Source organism: Leptodactylus fuscus, chromosome 7, assembly GCF_031893055.1.
Source record: "Leptodactylus fuscus isolate aLepFus1 chromosome 7, aLepFus1.hap2, whole genome shotgun sequence".
Lineage (NCBI taxonomy): Eukaryota > Metazoa > Chordata > Amphibia > Anura > Leptodactylidae > Leptodactylus > Leptodactylus fuscus.
The window spans coordinates 86,667,893-86,691,544 of NC_134271.1; the positions used below are offsets into that span (position 1 = coordinate 86,667,893).

The 23,652-nt window shown below is 43.6% G+C and overlaps 1 protein-coding gene across 1 annotated transcript in view; it reads right to left on the reverse strand.

The window, feature by feature from the left end:
* The window catches only part of CLMN (calmin), an 83,876-nt gene extending 64,353 nt beyond the window's left edge, over nt 1-19,523 (reverse strand). Inside the window, exon 1 of the mRNA XM_075282443.1 lies at nt 19,246-19,523. Coding sequence (XP_075138544.1) covers nt 19,246-19,327 — 82 coding nt within the window. The 5' untranslated portion in view covers nt 19,328-19,523. The remainder of the gene's footprint in view (nt 1-19,245) is intronic.
* Between the last annotated feature and the right edge of the window lie 4,129 nt (nt 19,524-23,652).

The window sequence follows — 23,652 nt, forward strand, 5'->3', positions numbered from 1 at the left end:
ACACTCTAGGTCCCAACTAGATCAGCTGATCAGGCTGCCTTGAGGCTCCCGAAGATACTGCACTGAAGCAGGCTGGAAGCAGAGCTGCTCTTATTCAAGTAATGGCTGCTTCTGGCCTCATCCAGTGCAGTGGCTTCAGGCACCCCGAGGCAGCTGAATCAGCTAACTGGTGCGGGGTCGGGAGTCAGACCCCACAGATGAGATACTGATGACCTGTCATGTAGATAAGTCATCAGTATCAAAAAACAAATGGGGACCCCTTTAACCCCCCTGCCCCCTTCCTTAAGTAAATTGTGGTTACTGACTGGCTGCAAGGCTGCATGGTGTCTCTTTAAGAAAGCTGAAAAGGCCATTGTTGTAAGAGAGCCTTTGGACTGTTCACTTTCTGCTTGGCTGAACTACTAACCAAGAATGTGTCAGAAAAAAAAATCTTTTCTTTCTTCCAGTGACATTTCAGTAGTTTACTGTTCACTGCCAGTCTTTGCCTAGTCTCTGAGATCAGATTGTCTGGGTATGCTGAGAGTTGTAGTCCACTAGTATAGCACATTGCCCACGCAGTTGGAAATGTAACAAATTTAGTGAAATCTGGGTGAAAAGCAATATGGCCGCTATTACAGCTCCAGGGGTTGTCATCTATCAGACCTCTGGACAGGAAATCTCCTATATGATATTAAAGGTATTGGGAAATCTTGAAGAAGACCCCAGTGGCCATATTTTATCAATGTCACCCACTTACCTCTGAACCATAATTGACAAATACCATATTACCCCCCCTCCCCGGCTTCCTCTATTATCGGCGGAGTACTGGCTATCCACCCCATAAATAAACAGTCCCCTCCTCAGCACTTGACACTTGGAGCCGTTTACAGTTTTCTGTCAGCGCTAGGGGATGAACTGCTGACACGGAATATGTCTACTCTTTGTGTTATCCGCTCATTAAGTGGGTGTAGAAGGGTTCACTCCACTCCATGCCAACTTCTATCTTTGGCATCGCAGGGGACGAAGTGTCACTAGTACTTATTATAAAGGAAAGGAGCCAAATGGCACGTGAGCAGAGGAAACTGCCAAGATTACATAATGATTATAAGGAATAGAAATAATAAAAGCAGGAAACATAGTAACAACTAAAATCTACTGGACCTGATCTTAGGGGACGTTCACACTACAGTTGTCCGTCTTCCCATTGACTCTTATGTAAATAACAAGATGGACGCTGTCTTCTGTCATGTTTCTTTACTTTTGTAACAGAACAAAAAGTGACTTTATTTCTGTCAAAAGTAAAAATAAGTTTCTATTGTGTTTCTTAACATGAGAGTGAATGCAGAAGGACACCAGTAAAAGGGTCTCCGTCTGTATCCTATGACGGATGAGACCAACGAGCATTATTAACAGTAGCGTGAACCTACTCTTGGTAATGTAGAATTTCGCAACCAATTTATTTGCCTATATATCTAATATAAGAAAAAACCTTCTGTGCAAACATTCTTACTTAAACACCGCGACTGGCTTGCAGCAGAAACATCGTGGAAAAATCCACGGGGGATTTACAGTCACAGCAAAGTGGATGGGATTCTCGCAGGGTGCGGACAGGCAGCGATTTCCAAAACTGTTTGGAAATCGCAGCATGTCAATTATATCTACAAAAATGCTGGCGGTTTCTCTATAGATATAGTTGAAGCAGAAAGTCCGCAGAGAAAACATCTGCAAAGTTTCTGTTCAAATCACAGCAGGAAGAACCACGATGTGTTGCCGCCGTGGCGCTTTTTTGTTGTGGACCGCCACGTGGGGCCTTATCCTAAGACTCGACAACTTACTTTTTTAGATTTTCCTTCTCCGCCTTAAAAAAATTCTGAACTTTTTGATTTTTTCTGTGAACATAACCATACAAGCTCTTTGTTATGGTTTGGGGATCCCTGACCACGGACTGGCCCCGGACTGATAACTTCTCAGTACGGTACAGGAAAAACATATATAAAAACCAACAATAATAAGTATGAGCAGTTTGGACTTCTAGTGTGGATCCTCCTACACCCTGCCTCGCACAACTAGAAGTAGCCGTGGGCCCGACTAACTTGCCTGAAGGGGCACGAGCACAGCCGGAGAAGTAGCTAACCTGCAAAGGGAAATAGAGCCCCTGTCTAGCTTCACATTTACGAAGGAGAGGCAGATACAGAACAAGCCCCCCACGGATGTCCAGACTTGGACTAACGGTGAACGTGAGTAACGCAAAGCAGAGGAAGAGAATAAACGTGAAACACAGAATAACTGAACTAAGCAAGGGATAGGGAAAAACAGAACTTAGGATCACACACAAAAAACCCCTACCAAAATTCCAAACTTCCAAACAGAAAAATACCTAGGGCTCGCTGCGCCCGGAACACTATGTCTGGATACAAGCTCAATACTTAGCGAACCAGTCCTGTGTGAACAGGAGCAAGAAACTGGATGGGCCAGGATGCAGATGGTAGCAGCTTCAGACAACAGACATTCACTGAGAACAGGAACAGACGTTTAAGACCGGCATCAGATAGCATGTGCAACAACCTTATATAGTAAGAAGAAGGCCTCGCCCATGGCCTGTAAAGTGTTCAGCACTGCAGAGAACTTAACCCCTTCAGAGGCCAAGACACACCAGGCACTGATCCATCAGGCCACTCACCACGTGATCCACGCCCGAGTGCCAGAGCAGAAACTGCATGTCTGGTGTGAACATTCCCCTGCCGTGCATCAGGTGGTTCACGCACTGAATGTCGTCCGGACACTCTGCGCCTGAACCTAACAGGCCGAGACTGCTGAGACCGGGTCATAACACTCTTATTCTTTGCACAACAAGTTGTATTTTCAGTTGCCACCATTTTGGTACATGTAACACTTTCATTAGCCTTATTAACGTTAAAGTTGGGTCTGCGTGAAAAAAACTACAATTCTGTCATTATTTTTTTCATTTTGTTTTTATGACCATAATGACACGCTAACTTTTTCGGTGGATCATTATGATTATGTGATATTACAGGAGATTTATTATGTTTTACCACTTTTACTGAATGCAGCACCATATCGCTCCATATTCTGATCTCCATATGTGTTTTACTTTATTTTTATCTGGATTCTTTTTTTACAGGACAAGTTGTCGTTTTTTTATTGGTGTCACTTTTTTTATTGCTTTTTTTGGGGAGGCAAGGTGACCAAAACACAATATTTGTGAGCTGCAATATTTTTCTAATTTTCACCATTGGCATAAATAATATATTTGGATAGTCTGGACTCTCATGCACACTATAATACCTAATGTCTGCTTATTTTTTAATTACACTATTTATCTTTAAAACTAGAAAAGATGTTTTTCAAATTTCATTATTTATTTTTTGTATATTTTATACAAACTTTTTACACTTTTTAATCTTTTTTTTAACTGTTCCACAACAGGGGTTTTGAACCTGGTATAGCCTGATACCATGTTCAATATACTGCAATTCTTCTGTATTACAGCATATTGCACATTACTGCTAATGTGTATTAGGCTAAGGTCTATTACACATCTGTACATGGCAGTTAGGAGGCTGTTCATTGACCTCCCGACTGTCACAGAAACCCCTTGGACCCTACAATCTCAGCGCGGGTGAAGGGGCTAAGAAGGGGCTCTCTCTTCCAGCCACCCAGATGTCTTGATAAGTGGCATCTGAAGGATTAATCTGCCTAAGGTGAAGATTTATGAATACCAGTCTTCATAACCCCTGAGCCGGAGGAGGGTAAGCCTCATTTACGAGATACACCCTCCACTGGGTCCTGCACCTAGAGAGTAATCTACACCAGCACATAGTGTAAGGAAAATGTTTGTTCTCGTACCGTTTTTTTATGAGTATAAACTTATGAACCTGCTTCAAACACAAGAGAAGGGGTTAAATCTGTCACATGGGTTTATGGCATCTTACAGAAATCAGTGACCTGAGACCCTGAGAACTTATAAGAACCTGGAATTGTTTACATTGTTTCTACCAATAACTAATAACCCTCTACCTCCCCCCCCCCTTCCTCCTAGAATTCTACCCTATGTGTCCTTTTGTACATAATTATGCATCCTTCAGAATGGGTTTTTAAATTTACCAGCATAATTATACTTCTGGCAGGGAAAATGGCCCCACCTCCAGCACTCCCTCAACATGCTCTCTTTTTGGGAAAGTGTCATGGAAGTCTGAAATAGAACTCCTTTTTTGCTATATCAATGCATCATATAAAGCTGAGCGTTAATGTAATTAAATAGTATACAACGCAGTGCGGCAAGATGTTGAAAATCTACCGTTTTGTGGATACAGCTCCTATGCAGCACTATGTGTCTTCATGACTGTAGACTGTATTTCTACCATCCTGTGCTAAGTTACTTTCTGTAGGATATAAAGAAGAGGGTAGCACAGACACTAGGGTAAACCATAACTGCATAATCAGATCACACATAGGGGTTTGTTAGTAGTTTGGAACCATGGAAACATTAAGGTCTGCACAGGAGCTGCATACATATAACCTACAATGTCCTGTTTTTGTTCCACATTACAACATTACTAGAAGACCTGATCGACTTTACAGGATTTGTTCTTTTCTTACAGCCATTTAGGCAAAAAAAGACTATATGACAAAATATGTATCTAAAGGCACAGCCGGATTGGACTTTGGAAGCAAATATTGATCCGCTCAGCCATGGTAAAATTGCATTATTATAGGAGAGCGAAGAGGGACAGACAAAGGGTAGACTAAAAAAGACTTGTTACTCTCCAACTGTGTAAAAGCACAAATCCTAGTATGTTCTGGCAGCATGCTGAGAGTTGTAGTTTATCAGCAATTTCAGAGCCACAGATTAGAAATCGCTCCCCAAGAAGGTCACACAATCTCCATCTATGGAGAAATGTTCCCTCCTATAGGCATAGAGGATTGGGAAATCGGGGGGAACAGATGATTTTTTACTGTTATGTAATTGATGGAGAGGCCACTGACTTGGCTTTTGCATTTAACCATGTCATGCCACTAATATATTATGTATCTAGGTAGATAGCCCCCTACTCAACTTACATGCCTGTTTAGCTTCGAGGGGAAGTTGACTCAGGTACCATTGCTGCCACTTATGTCCTAGAGAACATTAGGATCAGAAAAGAAAGGTCCAGTCTGTCCAGTCCGATTAGCTATTTTTAGGAAACTGACTACCCCAACAGAAATTAGATGACCACCAGATTCCCCTTTGCCTCTCATAGGCGGATGACCTTGTTTAGCCCATCAGTTTATTATTTCTCTGCAGTTTTATTCCTATTGACTTAAATGTTATTCAAGCTCTTCTCCTAAATATATTCCAATTAACGGCGGCCTCCGCGGCTGTCAGCTCTGCCTGTGCTGCTCCCAGCCTGTGAATCTGTCTTTTCCCAGGATTACAGAGCATAGTGATGGCTGAGAGGAGAGCGGTGCTGGGCAATAGTGACTGATCCAGAGGCAGACTAAAAATAAACACGTTCCCCGAAGGGCTGCTCTCACTTCCAAATCACTGAGCAGAATTCACTCTGCAGGAAACTGTGTATCATATATGCATACTGTACATAACTGATACATACACTACACACATACACAAGAGAATGTACATAATATACATACACACAGCTACATAATATACACGCATACATACCATACCACAACTTCATAAGATGTACACAGAATATACACTCCTCAACACTGAAACTGCAAGACCAAGAAAGAAAGCCTGAGACTGATGAAAATCACAGGGTTGACGGACATGTTAATGATATGCAAATGATAAAAAATAATATTGAAAACATCTCAGTTTGTTCAGTATCAAGTATGAGCACCATACGCAGAAATACACACAATTACACGCCTAGCCATGGTATCAGTAAGGTTCTTAATACTTGTCTGAGGAATATTATGCCACACTGGAGGCACTTGGGCACGCAAGTCATCAAGATTGGCTACTGGCCACTCCCTTTGCAATTGTGTACCAATGACATTCTAGATATGCTCGATGGGTGACAAGTCTGGAGGCCAAGGAGTTATGTTTAAGCCATGGAGGCTGCTCACAGTAACACACGCAACATGTGCTCTTGGGTTGTTCCTTTTAACCCCTTGAAAGACACTGTAATAAAGCAAAATGGCACAGAGATCTCAACGTTACTGGTTGGCAGCGCTTAAAATTATACCAAATGTGACATCATGAACCAACCACCATGAACTCCACTACAAGATTCTGTATACATTGTACCATACTCCCTACGTACAGTCCAAAACCTACCCATCTTCATCCCTGTATTGTTGGAGAGGTTCTGGATATGTGAGTACTGTCTTGCATCTTTTCTGGGAATGTCCAATAATTCAGCCACTTTCACGCACTGTATACCTTTTAGTTTCAAAACTAAATATCCTCAACATTAAAATTCCACCCGAATTGGGGCTACTAGGACTGGAGATAGACGATATCCCGAAACCCTATAGAAAAGCATTATCACATTCACTCCTATCCCATGTATCTGCCTCATCCTCTAATTGGAAAACGAGTCATATCCTTCCCCTCACAAGTATAGTACAGAAAATCAACATAAATTACCCTTAAGGATATATACATGCTTGTAACCAACATAGACACCAGAAATTCCTAGTCAACTGGTATTGCTGGAAATCATCCAACTTTGCTTCTTCTCTTCCATTTTAAAACTTTTTAAAACATTTTAAAACCATTTTAAGCTAAGACATTATGTAGCGGGCCACAGCAAAAAAGTGATGCAGGAAAAACCATGGCAGCAATACCCCGTATTTTTTTCTGCAGCGCCTTTCATAGAAAGTCTGCAGAGGTAAAATTCTACGTTTTGTTTTTTCACAATGTTTATGCCACGTGGGGCCCCGACCTTAAAACAATGTCAATTTCTCATTCACAGACATCCGACCCCTCCCCCTTTTCTTCTTTTAGTGTTACTAACTAGATTGTTTTATGATTGCTATACACGCTACATTGTCAAACATTTGAGCACTATTTATCCTTGTAGGTAACACTAATGTGAGCCATATAAATCTGCTGTATGTACCATATGTGGTATTTCTTAACACAACGTAACCTGCTACAACCTTCCACTTTGTCAAACAAAGGTTTGCTATACTTGCTTTACTGTATTTGAATGTTCAACTTAGTTCATATTCTTAATTCTGAAAATAATAAAAACTATTGAAACAGTAAAACAGCTCCGAGGACACTGGTGGAATGGATGTATCGCTGGGTCTACAAGTGAATCAATGTAATGGTGAGCTGTTAGTGACCCTTTTTTTTTACGCCAGAAAACTTTAGATATATGATCAATAATTGTTTTTTTTCTGTGTTTTAATACAATTATCAGGGTCTCTGCTTGATGACAGTGAATGGGGCAATCTTATTTAGGCCAGTTGCAGACGATCGTGGCCGTGTTCAGTGTGCTATCCGTGTATTTCACCGATAGCACACTGGCCCATTCATTTCAATCGGCCCATAAACATGACCGTGACAGTCCAGGCTGCAAAATATAGAACAGATCCTATTCCCATCCAATTTTGCGGCCATTGCTTCAGTGGCTCCTAGTCATTTAATGAAAGGAGCCACAGAAACATGGCCCGTGCACGGGTGGCACACTGGAACATCCCTGTGTCCCCATATGCCGCACATGCTTTTAATTCACAGCCGGCCGATTGCAGCACAGTCTTCTTCAGCTGGCCTAAGATCCACAGGTTGAAAACCCTCCCTGATCTCTCAGGTTGGTATTATATGTGCTGTTTGTACTCCTGTTAAGGCTGGGTTTACACGGCACGTTTTTGTTGAAGAATTGCATAAGGTTTTTAGTCCAGTCCTAAGTAGCACATTCCTATTCCTTCAATTTAGGCTAGATTTACACAACAGTTCCGCTCCTTAAGCCACTGAGGGACTTCCGCTAAAACACACACTGGAGTAGCAGGACCTGACCATGCTGGGAGACACCAGGACATCGGGGAAAGGCGAGTATGTTTTTTGGGTTTTTTTTTTCACCTTCGCAGACTTATATAATAAAATTCCTGGTCGACCATTTTAAGGACACTTATCCTCTATCTACCAATGACTGGGAGACACTGTCAGGTCCACCAGTGATCAGGAGGTGAGGGGACTGCCTGAAAGCCTTCCTATGAATGGAATGTCAATGTACTTGCATGAACGTCGTTTCATTCCATTCACTTTTATGGGGCTGTGGGCACTGACGGACATTACAATTTGGGTGGCCCTATACCAGTTAATGGATAGTTGGTCATGCAAGCACACTGGTACCTAATTCACAAAGAGGCTTTTGTTGAACTTTTGGTCCCCCATTCACCTCATCACTGGGGCACCCAACGGTTGGGCATCCAGCAGTCTGGTTCCCAGTCATCACACACTTATCCCCTGTCCTGTAGATAGGGGATAAGTATCTATAAAAACACAACCCTTTTAATTACATGAAACATTTTTACGAGCATCTAGTCCATGTTTCTGACCTCTGTGTGTGATAATACTATCCTGATGTCTTCAACTATACAGCAAGACTATCAATAATAATCAGATCAATAATTACAGGCAACACTTACAATGCCAAATATCATTGAGTGATCATATACTACAGGAAAAGGGGAACTGACTATAAGGCCAGGGCCCCATGTGGCAAAAGCATCTGTGGCATTTTACAGTCTCTGCAAAGTGGATGGGATTCTAGCAAATCCCATCCACACATTGCGGAAAAATACACGCAGCGAAACACAATATGTCAATTATACCTACGTAAATACTGGCGGTTTCACTATAGGTATAATTGAAATAGAAAGTCCGCAAAGGAAACCTTAGTGGACTTTCTGTGAAACGCACTGCGAGAGAAATTGCGATGCATTGTTGCTACGTTTTTTCCTGCTTCACTTATTTGCTGTGGCTCGCTATGTGGGACCTTATCCTATAGAATGGAGATGCAGAAGTATAAAATATGATATACCTGAGGATCAATACAAGATAAGTTATGTAAAGTATCTATAAGTGAGTCCACCAGCAGAATACTGATTGCAGCTCTGGAGCACAATTCAGTATGTAACTCAGTATCAGTACAGGATAAGTGAAATAATGTTTGAGGGTGCACATACTTTCTACCTCATAGATTGTAAGCTCTTACGAGCTGGTTCCTCAGTCCCATTGTGTGAATTGACTATTTCTTTGTAATATATCTTTTTCGTCTGTACTTAAACCCTACAAATTGCACAGTGTTGCGGAATATGTTGGCGTTAGATAAATAAAATGTATTGTTATTATTATTTAGGTATAAGGGGATTTTCTCCCCTTAGCAGGTTAAGAACATCATTGTGCATTGAGCATATTGTGTGACTGCATTTCTTAGCTGCCCACTTATAATGCCACTCACTGATAGCTCATGAAGGTAAACGCTACCCATTTTAATGCCATGCTAAATATCTCTCATCCCCCAAAAACCAGCATGCAGAATACTTGAAAATTCCACAAGCCTTGGCACATTTTGGGCCTCCTGCTCATGATGCCGCCTGTACAGATCCCATCATTACTCGACAAATGAGCTTTTAATGAATTCTGAAGTTTTTGGATCTGATTTGCAAACAAGTCACAGAGTGATCGAGGAGCTGATACCTGTAGTTACTGTATGCCATGGGGTCTAGAACAATGGGAACTATTTAGGACATGCTCTTCCTCTATCACAGACAGACTCCATTGTTACTGGGGACATTCCTACTCCTACTCTCATTCTTTCCTCCTCCATAGACGCTGGGGTCACAGGTCACTGACTTCTATAGACTTCCCGCTTTGGTGCAGTACTGTGAGGTTGCAGACAAGGATGATCCCCTAGTAGAGAGGACTGCTGACTCCTTCATGACCTCCAGGCCCAGACTGATGTCAGCTCTGTCTTATACAAACATTCTCTGCAACCACCCAGGAAACAATACAGGAGTGGAATAACAACATGATGCAAGCAGAAACCGATACACTGTCATGTACAACACTGCCATATACATGTCTTATAGGAACAAAAAAACTAAAATCCTCACAGGGACATATCTGGTATATGACAAATACAAAGGATCCCTATGGGCCCCATTGAATGTAATAGTCTGTCAGGTTCCCTTATATGGTTCAGGTGATATCGTCACTCCATAGGGAGAGAACCACCATTTAGGTGTGTGGAGTCTTATTAAGCCATGAGCGCTCCACTGTGCAAAGGAACATGGGAAGAATATGCAAATCTGACTTCCATGATGTAATTAGAAAGCCAGTGCCTCAAGTGTGCACACCAATAGAGGGCGCTGACTGAGAATGTGCAAGTCTATGTTCCATGATGTAATTAGGAAGACAGAGTCTCAGTCAAGCAAACCTATAGAGGGCCTCCCTTTAACATCATGCCGACCTTCTCAGAGGCCTTTGTTTGCAATGATGTTGGGATTTTACCAGATACAGTCTCTCAGCCAAGGACAGCTGTTTCGATGTACTTGCATCTCATCAGCTTGGCGCAGAGAGGACTGATCCAGCAGAGGTGATAGGCTTAGACAGGGTTGAGGGGATATCGTCACTCCATAGGGAGAGAACCACCATTTAGGTGTGTGGAGTCACTCCTTATGATGTTAAAGGGAGCGCCCTCTATAGGTTTGCTTGACTGAGACTCTGTCTTCCTAATTACATCATGTAAGATAGACTTGCACATTCTCAGTTAGCGCCCTCTATTGGTGTGCATACTTGAGGCACTGGCTTTCTAATTACATCATGGAAGTCAGATTTGCATATTCTTCCCAGGTTCCCTTATAGTGGCATATATAGGTATCATATTGCCTGAACAAACAGTCATACATGCAGGAATTTTTTATACATGATTTTTTAAAAAAAATATCTGTATCAGAGGCTCCAATGCTGATGTGCACAAAGTCTTACCCACACTGGTACATTGTAACAAACTGGGACATGACAATAGAGGCATAACATGAAGCTTCTGAGCCCTGGTGCAAAATCTGAACCATGCCTCTCAACTATAATGATAGATCTGAATGGTCTTCTTATCTTGGGAAATACACCTTATCGGTCTCTTAAGGCTTATTAGCCTGGGTACAACAATACCTTTTGCATCCCCTCAAGTTATGCCCCTGCAGGAGAGAGACTTGTAGTGCAGACGCGTTTAGTTCATTTTTACATTATACTTGTGACTTGATGAAAATTCCTTTAATCAGCCATCCAGAAAGACTGATAATCCAGCACAGAACTGTAATATAATAATAGTAATAATGTGGACTGCCCCAAGACGGGAAGCAGAAGACTGAACAGAGAGAAGCCATAGAGAAAGTCCTCACAGTAAGGTTAACGTTAATGAAGAGCGTTGCTCTTATCCATAATAGAATGAGAGCAATGAACTTAAATGGTGCTGGAATGACAGCTGGAACAGGCAAAGCCCCCTCCCCTCCATCTGCATTCACTCCAATGTAAAAACATGATGGAAGCTTTACTTCGTAATGTTTATTTACTTTCAGATGGAAAAAAAGCCCCGCATGACTTTTTCTTCATGTTTTTTAAACTGGAGTGAAAGCAGACAGAGGGGGCTTTATCTGGATCAGTCATTCCAGCACCATTTAAGGCCTGGTTCACATCTGCATTCGGGCCATTCTGTTTCCCTCTCCGCATGAAAAATGGGGAGGGAAAAGTGCTGCTTTTTCGTGCGGAAACCGAGCAGAAACCAAACGGACCCATTATAATCTATGGGGTTCACCGGTTTCATAATGTAACCGCTTTTTTATGTGGATTAGGTTTCCATTCGGGAGGTCCTCAAGCGGACTCCCCAAACGGAAACCCGAACGCTAATGTGCACCGAGCATTAGTCCATTGCTCTCATCCTTTGACGAATAAGACCACAGGTATTATTATTAATAATAATAATAATAATAATAATAATAATAATAATACATTTTATTTATATAGCACCAACATATTCTGCAGCACGTTACAAATTGTAGGGGTCAAGTACAGACAAAAAGAGACATTACAGAGTAATCCACACAATGAGATTGAGGGCCCTGATTGTAAGAGTTTACAATCTATAAGGAAGAGGGGGTGACACAAGAGGTAGCAGCGGGTTAATAGAAAAAGTTCATTGTGACTGCAGACAATTTAGTGATACCATTCTGGCTTCCTGGTCTTTCACAATGTTCTCTTTGCTAAAAAATAAATGTGATAGATTTTTCTATGGCCATCCAATAACCTAGAATATTTGCTAATCACTTAATGCCAGATTTAAGCCTTCCTAACAGTCTTATTTTCTGGCATTTTACAATGCGTGAACAAATGTATTTCCAAATGTCAGCATTTCTAAAATGTAACCTTCCGTTTTTATCTTTTTTTTATAGTGTTATTTTGGATCACATCATCTGTAAAGTAAAAGCACCACAGGAAACAATTACATTTGCATGTAAAGCGTACCTAACCTTTCAACAAACTGCATAAATCAATAGAGTAGTGAACATATACATGAGGAATTACACTATTTCTGGCCATATGACTTATATTCTGTATTTTTACTGATTTCTCCATAGGCTGTAGGTGCTGTCTCTAATTTCTAGTTCCATGCTGGTAAGGTAAGACTAGTTGCCACATTCTGTACACAGAACGTAGAGGAGAATCTGCTGTACAACTCTCTTTCTCTCACTAAGCAGCAGAATCATACAGGAAATATACAGTATATAGAGTTCATTCTAACCTGTACTTATGAGAATAAGCCCTTAGAGCCAGAAGGAAACTAAAGCTGAGTTCACATGACTATAATAAATCCATATTACAGTCACAAATCCCACCATGGCCGCAGGACTATGATTTAGACAGGTTTTTTTGCCATGTCAGCTTGCATACGATGCTTTTACTTGTGTTTTGTGCGTAAACCCTCTTCAAATGTAAAGTACATGGAATTAATGGTTTTCTACAAATAAATATGATAATATTAATAATAAAATGACTGGAGAGTGGACATATACCCTGTTTCCCCGAAAATAAGACGGTGTCTTATGCAATGCAATTGCAAAGGTCTGATCACTAATGCAATGCATTGCATTAGTGTTCAGATCTTTTCAATTACATTGCATTTGCAAAGGTCTGATCACTAATGCAATGCAATGCATTAGTGATCAGACCTTTGCAATTGCATTGCATTGCAAAAAAATCGTAATTTCTTTTGCAGGCTGCATAGAGCATCCTGCAAAAGAAAAGCACTGCAGACAGGCCGGGGAGCCTTTACAAGGCTCCCGGCTGTCATGCCGTGACGTCGGCCCTGGAGCATGCTCCAGGTGCCGGCGATCACCGGCGCCAGAAGGGTTAATGCCCACACCATAGCTGCCTGGTGTCTGCTGGTGTCAGCAGACATCCAGCGCTAATGCCTCCAGTCGGTGCCCACACACGCTCCCATAGAAATGAATGGAAGCGCCCGGCACGCCGATTAACCCCCCACTTGCCGGCTACTTCCATTCATTTCTATTCACTGCGTCTTACTTTCGGGGGAGCGCCTTATATTAGGCAAGGCAGCAAAATGTCTGCCATGCCTTACTTTCGGGGTACGTCCTATTTTCGGGGAAACACGGTAGATTCTGAAAATCACAGCCTGTACTCTGTTTTATAATTCTCTATTGCCTACCATATTTCACTGGGATGTATAATTTTTTTATGCTGCAAAAAAGTGTCAAAAATAGCAGCAAACTTACCACTAAAAAACATGGCCTACATGTATTAATAGATAGTGTAAACTCAGACAAGCAGTGTAAAATACGCCAGTGACTGATGTGGAATAATAAGCCCAGCATATAGTTAGACTGCCTAGACTATGATTATACCACCTATTACTTTGAACCAAAATTTTACACCAAAATGTTGGCGCAAACTGGGAAAATTTTGACTCAGGACCTTTCATGGGTTTGGGCACAGGCAGTTCTATATACTGCTGGAAAGCTGACAGTGCACTGAATTCAGTGCACTGTCGGCTTTCCGAATCTGTACCGTACCGCTTTACAGTCAGAAGGGCGTTTCTGACAGTTAGCCAGGGACGCCCTTCTGCCCAGCAGCGCCTATCGCGCTATGTTGTGTGACCGGGGAGGAACGCCCCCTCCCTCTGCTCACAGTGCTCGTCCATAGACGAGTATTATCAGGAGGGGAGGGGGTGTTCCTCCCCGCTCCACAGTACAGCGCGATAGGCGCTGCTGGGTAGAAGGATGTCCCTGGCTAACTGTCAGAAACGCCCTTCTGACTGTAAAGCGCTACGGTACCGGGACCGATAGCGCTTTACCCAGGGCACAGATCGAGAAGGCCGACAGTGCGCTGAATTCAGCGCACTGTCAGCTTTCCAGCAGTATATAGAACTGCCTGTGCCCAATCTGATGAAAGGTCCTCTTTAAGCCTTGCCCCTTTTCCAAGAATCCAGGTCCACATTACTAGCAGCTTTGAAATCTTTTAGGCTAAGGCCCCTCATAGTGGGCAGGAAAAATCGCAGTGGAAATGCATTGCGGTTTTTCTCGCATCGCTTTTCACAGAAAGTCTGCAGTTTTCCTATACTGATTTTCTGCCTCAGTTATAGGTATAGGGAAACTGCTAGCACTTCTGTAGGTATAATTGACATACTGCGATTTCCAAAAACGCAATGGTTTTGGAAATCGCAGCATTTCCACTGTGGGTATTTTTCTGCGATGTGTGGAAGGGATTCGCTAGAAGCCATGTGGGGCTTTGGCCTTAATCTTAGCCAGATCAACAAAGATGCAACAAAGATGTGCAAGATGCAGCTTAATTTACTCCAGTCTTATCATAACCACAATAGTAAATCTGACCAAATGTATGAATCCAGCCTAATATAAAATTAGTTTACACTAGAATATAGGAGAGGTATTGGGTTTTAAACCCCGAGGATGATTTAGATAGATGAGAGGGATGTCTATCTTAGGTAACTGTTTCCTACCCTGAAGATCCAGCAGAATCCAGCAGGCCATGGAGGGGATGTAGCTGGTTGGAAGGGAAAGCAAAGTGCTACACTGTGTACACTTTAATCTATAGGTAATTATAAGGAAGTCAGGCTTCTTCAGCCTCTGTAATCTTAAGGAACAGCTCCTACGTGATGCCATCTATTTTTATACCCAATATAATAAGATGAGTTCCAATACAAAAAGAAGCCTCTGTGTAAGGAAACCCATTACATAATGTTATTCCAGAGTAATAATGGAACTAGTCTGGCTATGAAGGGGTTACAGTCATTACTGAAATTTTGCCTCTTAATTGGGGAGCACTGGTAACATACATGAGGTAGAAGGCTCAACATGACTCACATATTTTATATTGTACCAGCCTATAAAACATTTGCTCTCCCATAATGCATTGTAATCCTCAGTACAGAATTAGCAGAGTACAGACTGCCATAAAGTGTGGTTTTTATTGAGCTTGGAATGTGTTCAGAGAAGTTGTCACCTCCCATCCCTCATTCCTTCTATATTTTTCAGCAGTGGTTGATAGCGAGTGGAAAACCCCTCCCAACATAGTGAAGGTAATACAGAATCTCTGTTTGTGCCAGGTATGAGGTCTAGTAGGTAGCTAACTTTTACAGTTGCATTTCTATGTGTTATGGTTCTAATCTTTATGCTAAGGACACAAGTAGCAAAATGCAACTAAAAACCGCTGCAGAACAAAAAAAACTACAGTGAAAACACAGCGATTGTTATTGAGTTTTTGCTGTTTTATCTTCCCTTATTAAATTTATAGGGAAAACGCTCACTTTCCGCAGCTACATCTAACATATTACGTTTTTGAAAATATAGGTTTTCCGCAGCCTTTTTTTCCGCAATGTGTGGATGAGATTAACCAGAATTCACAACATTTTTTTTTTCTGTTGTGTTTTCCACAGCAGACAAAAGCGCTGAGTTTCTGCAATATGGGGTCTTAGACAGTCACAGAGTCACCTTGCTTTTTTTTGGTCTGTGGTTGGAAAAGTCACAACTAGTGATGAGCAAGTAGTATTCGATAGAATACCTCGCCTGGCATAGGAATGCGTGTAATCGGCCGAACACCGAGGGGTTAAACGCTTCAAATATTCGATGCGTTTCACCCCTTGGTGTTTGGCCGATTACACGTATTCCTATGCCAGCGAGGTATTCGATCGAATACTACTCGCTCATCACTAGTCACAACACTAAAATTACAGAAAGAATTAGCAGTGTGTCCTCTTCACCTGTTGTAGAACTACAAGTCCCAGTGTGCACAAACCATCTTCAGCCTTTCTGACATGTTGGGTGGTATAGTGCACAATTCTGATTTGCACTGGGGTTTTTTTAAGGCCCCATGTTGCAGTAATGCAGCTTTTTTAGCTGCAGATTTTGCTGCATATTTTGGAGCCAAGAGTGCCTATAAAAGGAATGGGAAATATATAGAAAGCTCTTATACTTCTCCCTTCGGCTAAATTCAATATTGCCTTTAAAAAAACGGAGCAAAATCTGCAACAAAAAAGCTACTATTCTGCAACATGGGACCTTAGCATATGTCAGTTTTCTTAATGGGTGTAATTGTGGTGCATCTTTGGCACATGGTCCTTTTTTGTGGAAAAAATATACCAAATTGTTGATTCTGAGCCTCGCTCGCCCCTTTTTACAAAAGTGAATGGGCCAGAGACCAATTCTGCACAGGTAAGGCTGGTCTTACACGGCCGTAATGTAAGTCCACAAATGGTCCGCCATTGAGGGTTTTCAATGGCGGACCATTTGCAGACACATTATATTCAATGTGACCTCTTACACCACTGGATATTTTATCTGTGGTGTGGCCGGGCCGCAACCGTGGTCCGCAATTTATAGGACATGTCCGTAATGGCCATGAATTGCGGCACTGCACAGACTCACCCATAGAACTCTATGGGCGAGTGCGGCAGGACACGGACATCTGCGGAGTCTATGTTGCCGATCAGTAACTAGTGTTGCTGATCAGCAACTTGTGGACCGTACGGTCATGTAAGATCAGCCTAAAGATAAAATACCAAGGACATCAAGTAAAAAGAGTAATGGGCCACATGGAAAACACTGACCTTCTCCAGAAACAAATATCACGTGACTTCCAGGGGAAGAAGGTGAAGGGACCCCACACCAGGTGACAAAGTCACAGAGCGGAAACCTAAGATGTCCTTATGAAGAAGGTTGTATATGGTTCATGATACTCCAGCAACTACATTCAGAAGTATTTAGAGTACATTCAGACCATCCAGATGCTTTGGGGTCTGTGAAAACAAGGCCCCAAACTAGACTACGCCCTCTTCCTTTCCTATAGAATCTTGAGTACACTATGGCAATTAATTTTTATGCAATGCACATCATATGAGTCAATATTAAGTACAATACAATTTATGATGTCCCCTAACAAGTGTCATCTCGTTGGAGTAAAACCTTCACATCCATGATCGGTTTTCATCAGCCCAGACACTTGCAGGTCTCTCTGCGGCCCTATAACCCTGGTCAGACAGTAATACTCTAGGTGTGGGATGTCTATCCCTCTACACCCAGCCTGTAACATTCACCCACAACCCTCTGCTCTTTGATGTCTCTTGGAACAAGCTATGCCAAATAGATAGTAAAGGTCCTGGCCTGGTTAACCCTTTGCAGCAAGGTCTGGAGCAGATGACACAACAATGCACCACATATTCATTGGTAAAATAATAGAATACTAACTAAGTTATTACACATTCAACTTGTCTGTGCTTCTAGGAAAGCTGGGTCACCATTACAGCTTCCATACAATTTCTTGCCCACTGTCCTTGGGTAAGCATGGAACGCAGTAGTAGCCAGTGTAGCACATGAAAAGTAGAGTGGTCAGTGTCATGGCCATCAGTACAGCATCTATGGGAGTTATCATCCAGCTTTTCCATATGTTTGAATAGCAAGTTTATATATTTTTGCAGAAATAAAGAAACACATAACGTATCACTTCCTATTTAGGAAAATATCCAGATCCGGTGTCTACCCCCTTTATGAACTCTAATAGAGGCTATACTGGCTTTCATACATTTTTTTCCCTTGATGGGTATCAGAATGTAAAGTTGCAACCCTTGTAATGGTGGCCATACTGGTTGTCACTCAACTTTCCCATGCAAAGATATAACTAAGAAATTATTCAAAGTACAGTTTAACAGCTTGACAGAATCAGATGACTCCACCATCGGAGACATCTCTGGACTTGAAGATCACATGATATCATCTTATCAGCGCTTTGTAAGCAGTTGCTGGTGTCTCTAGAATAACTTCATGTTTTCTCCTTACCTGCATTATAGACTTGGCATCAGATTCATGTAAACACGACGCCCGGGGGCAGAAACTTTGCAAATGTGCTGACTGACTTCTGTCTGTGCACCTGACTTTGTAATCAGTCTAGGAAACCTGCTGCTATTAAACTTCTGTGGAACTACAACTCCCATCATGGCATAGATATAACACAATATATGTGACTCATTGTAGTAATGTGAAGCACCAGTCACAGGTGGGTATGCCAACGTGATGCCAGGTACCACTGTGATAGAAATGGCAGCTAGAAAGACCAGACCTCGAGCTAGAAACAGACAGCCACATTTTCCTATCATGTCTCTTTGCCACGATGGGAGTTGTAGTTCAATGACAGGTTAACTATGGGCTAATGGACAGCTATTGCTAAGCTGAACAGAAACCATGACCAGTCCCAGGTGACAACAAAGTTGTGTAAAAGTTATTCAGACACCTGTGGCTGACGGATAACCTAATAACAAAAGACAATGTAACTATATATACTCACACATGTATATGTATCAGTAGAGAGGGCAGCCTCCCTTACTAGTACTACAACTCCCAGAATGACAATATTGCACTGCTGGAAGTTGTAGAGCCACAGGTGGCCAAAGATTAAAATGATATATGTATTCAATTGATTATTCCATAACCTGGCAATATACAGAAGTTACAGAGTTGTAAGACCGATAGAAGGAAAATGAATGAAGAGGATGAGAGTGGCAGTGACAGGGTGATTGACAGGTCGGTGTCTATGAATGTTCTGCAGCAGCTGTGCCCATGAACTCTGTGTAGTTCTGTGTATGATGATGGTGGACAGCCCTCCCCCCTTTAATGCATGAGATCAGTCATTTATTGGGGGGCGGGATAATGTGCCCCTTTCCATCCAGCCCCTCACCCCCACCCTGCGGATTAGGGGGTCTGTACCTTGCAGGTTCTGTACCCTGATGTCACTGATCTGTCCTATCAGCTCCTCTCGCTGGAACCAGTCCCATTCGTGGCCGGCCATTGATGGGGTCAGCCCCTGGGGTGCAGCAGAGGGTCCCTCCGATGTGTGTAACGCACCCAGCAGCAACAGAGACTCTCCAGCTGACAAGTTCACCGAGGAAGTGGAGAGCAGAGCGGAGGGAGAGCGGCTCCTCCTCCCGAGTGGGCAGGAGGAGGAGAGATTCCACGTGTGCCCGGCCTCCTCTGCCAGCTGTGCCCACAACACTGGCCCTGCATAGATTCTATGGTTATCTACAGATAGTTATCTACAGAGTCCTGCTGCTGCCGTGTTAGATCCAGAGGCAGCTCTTAGCTGCTGACTGCCTCAAGGTTTGTCTGTGCATGCTAGCCTGGTGGGGGAGGGGGGCAAGCCAGGGATGTTATCTGCACACAGAATGGTCAAGTGAATACGCTGTATGTGCAGAGGGCTGATGCTGAAATTGTTAATGTGCCCTCTGTTCTGTCTCTGCTGATGTTCCTGCAGCTGTATTTAATGTGTCCCAGGTAATTACCCCGGAGAATCAAGGGTCTGCTGTGTCGTCTGATCCTGCGGGGGGGGCTTCATATTTGCCGTTGGTACAGGGGGGTGTGGGGGGGGGATTGCATTCTATACATACGCCATTTGTGTCGCCTCCTCTGCATGCCCCTTGTCCTGCCTCTGCTTCCTTGTCTGTTCCAGGTCCTGTGGACCGCCGTTGTGACGACCGTGTTCGCAGTGACCGTCGACGGCGGGGGGTTTCTCCTTGTTATCGTGGAAGTCGCAGTGGCAGTCGTCATCGTGGAGATTCAAGGTATTCAAGGAGGTATCACTCCCGGTCTCCTTCTCGGGCATCGAGTTGGCGGTCTGACCGGGGAAGGAAGGAACCCTCTCATCGTGGCTCACGGCATCCTTCTCGGTCTTCCTCTCATCGTTGTTCAAGAGATTCTTCTCCGGCACGTAGTCGGTCCAGTCGTCAGTCATCTTGCAGAACATATCCGGGGGAATTTCGTGCATCTGCTGACCTGCCTCATCACCCAGCTACGCCGAGTCGTCCGCCTGCATTGGATACAGGGGCCAAGTCGACTGGCGAGTTACCTTGGTCTGCCCTTAACGCTTCAGCATCTCAGGATGATTTAGCGTCAGTTTTGAGAAAAGCTTTAGCTCATTTAGAACAGTCAGGTAGCAACCCCGGTTCGCTTACGGGATCTGGGGCGGCTTCTGTTCCTCCTGTGGGTTTACCTCAGGGTTTGACGTGTCGTGATTCGATCTTCTGTGGGGTGGCACCGCTTGAGACACACGTGCCGGCGGACATCCGGGAGAAGATCGTGAAGTGTGACTACGTTGATATTTGGTCCCTTATGTCTGTAGATCAAGTTACAGTTGATAAAGAGCGTACGTTTGAAAAAGGTAAAAAGGTTCAGATAGGAAGCCTCGAGTTGCCAAAACTTTTGGTAACTGGATGCAAGCCTTCTCGATTATAGCACATATTTTGTGCCAGCATAATCCTCAGAAGGGTCCAGAGCTTTTTACATATTGGGACACAATTCATAGCGCTTACAAGTTGCACGGAAGTGCAGCTTGGTGGCGCTATGATGAGGAGTTTAGGTGCCGTTTGGCCATGACTCCAGCCCTTGGTTGGGCCACGAAGGCGACTGATGTTTGGTTGCAATTGATTCTTTCCCAGAGGTCGCAGCGTCCCTTTCATAGTGGACCCGCAGGGGGAGGCTCGTCCCAAGGGTCAGCGCAGCATAGGGCCACCAGTTCTTGTTGGCTCTACAACGAGGGTCACTGCCGGTTTTTCGGGGCTTGCAAGTTTAGGCACAATTGTTCCATTTGCGGTGGAGCTCACCAGGCCTTTAAGTGTTCCCGAAGAGGTAAGCAATTTGCCAAAGTGGGCTCTTCCAGTGCATCGGAGAACCCCGGTGAAAAAGGAGGCCCTGGAACCGTGGCTAAACTTGTACCCCTGGAGGCGGGAGGCAGACCTGTTGCGTGAGGGTTTTTCTGTTGGTTTCTTTATACCATTTGTTCCATCATCGGTTGCTGTTCTGAGTTCGAACCTTAAGTCGGTGGTTGAGAATCCCGTTATGGCTTGGGAAAAAGTGATGAAGGAGGTGGAATTGGGTCGTATGGCTGGCCCATTTGTTGAGATGCCGTTTGAAAATTTGAGGGTGTCTCCCCTTGGTTTGGTTCCAAAGAAGGAGCAAGGGAAATTCCGCCTCATTCATCACCTTTCCTTCCCTCGGGGGGGGAGTCTGTTAATGATGGTATACCACGGGAGGAGTCATCGGTGTCTTATACTTCATTTGACAGGGCAGTGGATTTGGTTAGGAATGCTAGCCATGGTGCTCTCTTAGCCAAGTCGGATATCGAGGCTGCTTTTGTTTGTTGCCTATTCACCCCGATTGTTTTCACTTGCTTGGTTGTAGTTTGGCCGGCAAGTTCTTTGTAAATATGTGTTTACCAATGGGGTGCTCGATATCGTGCCATTTCTTTGAGATTTTTAGCTGTTTTTTGAAGTGGGTAGTGAGGTACGAGTCGGGTCACTCTTCCGTTCTTCGATGATTTTCTGTTTGTGGGGCCGAGGGATTCTCCTCTTTGCGTTTTTTTGTTGGGTGTTTTTAGTCGGATTATGCAGCGTTTTGGCGTCCCGTTGTCTCCTGACAAGACAGTGGGTCCGTCCGTCAGTGCTTACACGGTTGTCCTTCTTGGGTGTGGAGATTGACTCATTGCGAATGATTTTTTGTCTGCCTGAGGATAAAGTGTCCTGTCTGAAGGGTGTTGTTGATGAAGTGGTTTGTGCCAAGAAGTTGACTCTGCACCAAATGCAGGTCCTTTTAGGTTTGCTTAATTTTGCCTGTAGGGTTCTGCCCATGGGTAGAGCCTTCTGTCGTAGATTGTCCTTAGCTACAAAAGGTGTCTCTTCTCCTCAGCACTTTATACGGGTCACTTGTCCGTTGCGTGATGATTTGTTGGTTTGGCAGAGTTTTTTGCTAGCTTTTAACGGTCAGGCGATTTCTCAGTCACATGAGTTATCTAATGGGGAGATGGCTTTGTTTACAGACGCTGCAGGCAGTGATGGTTTTGCCGCTGTTTGCGCGAATAGTTGATGTAGAGGTTCTTGGCCAGTTGCTTGGCGGTCTTCTTCGTTGATTCGGAATTTAACGCTACTTGAGTTGTTTCCCATCATTGTAGCAGTTGAAATTTGGGGTCAGCGTCTCAGCAATCGGAGGGTTTGTTTTTGGTCGGACAATATGTCGGTCGTGCAGGCAATTAATGGGCAAACGTCTTCCTCTTTGGAGGTTTTAGCTTTATTAAGACATTTGGTGTTGCGTTGTCTACAGGCCAACAAATGGTTCCGGTCGCGGCATGTGCCAGGGGTGGATAATTCCGTTGCTGATGCGCTGTCTCATTCACAATTTCAGGTTTTCCGGTCTTTGTTGCTGACCGCTGAAGTGGAAGGAATCCAGTGCCCAGCATACTTATGGAAGATAGTAGAGGATGCTTGATTGGTTTGCTTCGGGGATCAGTGTTGTCGGCTACGTGGAAGTGTCATGAGAAAGCGTGGAGTGAATGGCTTTCTTTCTCTGGCGGTTCTGTACCCGCAGAGGAGGGCCGCCTTTTGGTTCTTACTTTGGATTTTCTGAGCCACTTGCACCTCTGGGGTGTGTCGGTTGTGATGGCCAAAAAGAACTTAGCGGGAGTGGCTTTTATGCTGAAATTGTATGGACGTCCGGATGTGACTAAGTTGTTTATGATATGACAGATTTTGAAAGGATGGTCGAAAGAAAGAGTGGGTTGTGATATGCGTAGGACGGTTTCGCTGCAGTTGTTGGAACGCTTGGTTGCAGTGACTGAAGTGGTTTGTAAAGATGTTTATGAGGTGAGACTTTTTCGTGCTGCCTTTGCTCTTTCTTTCTTCGCTGCTTTACGTGTTGTTCCACCTAGTTCTTTGGGTAAAGGAGGTCTGTCTGATAAGGATGTGGTTTGGTGTGGTGCGAGCGTTAAGGTGTGCGTACGTAGGTCCAAGACTGATGTGTATGGGAGAGGCTGTTGGATCACGTTGAATATTGTTGGTTCGGAGTGTTGTCCGGTGAAGGTTGTGGGTTCCTTTTTGGAAGTCAGAGCGGTTGGTGATCGCTTCTTGGTGCATCAGTCGGGTTTTCCTCTCACTAGATTTCAGTTTTGCTCGGTTTTTAAGTCCTGTTTGGTGAACCTTGGTCTTAATCCATTTGATTTTGGGTCTCATTCATTTCGCATAGGTGCTGCGACTATGGCTGATGTTTGTGGCCTCAATGGGGAACAAGTGAAGCGACTTGGTCGATGGCGTTCGGAATGTTATCGGTCGTATATTAGACCGGACTTGCTAA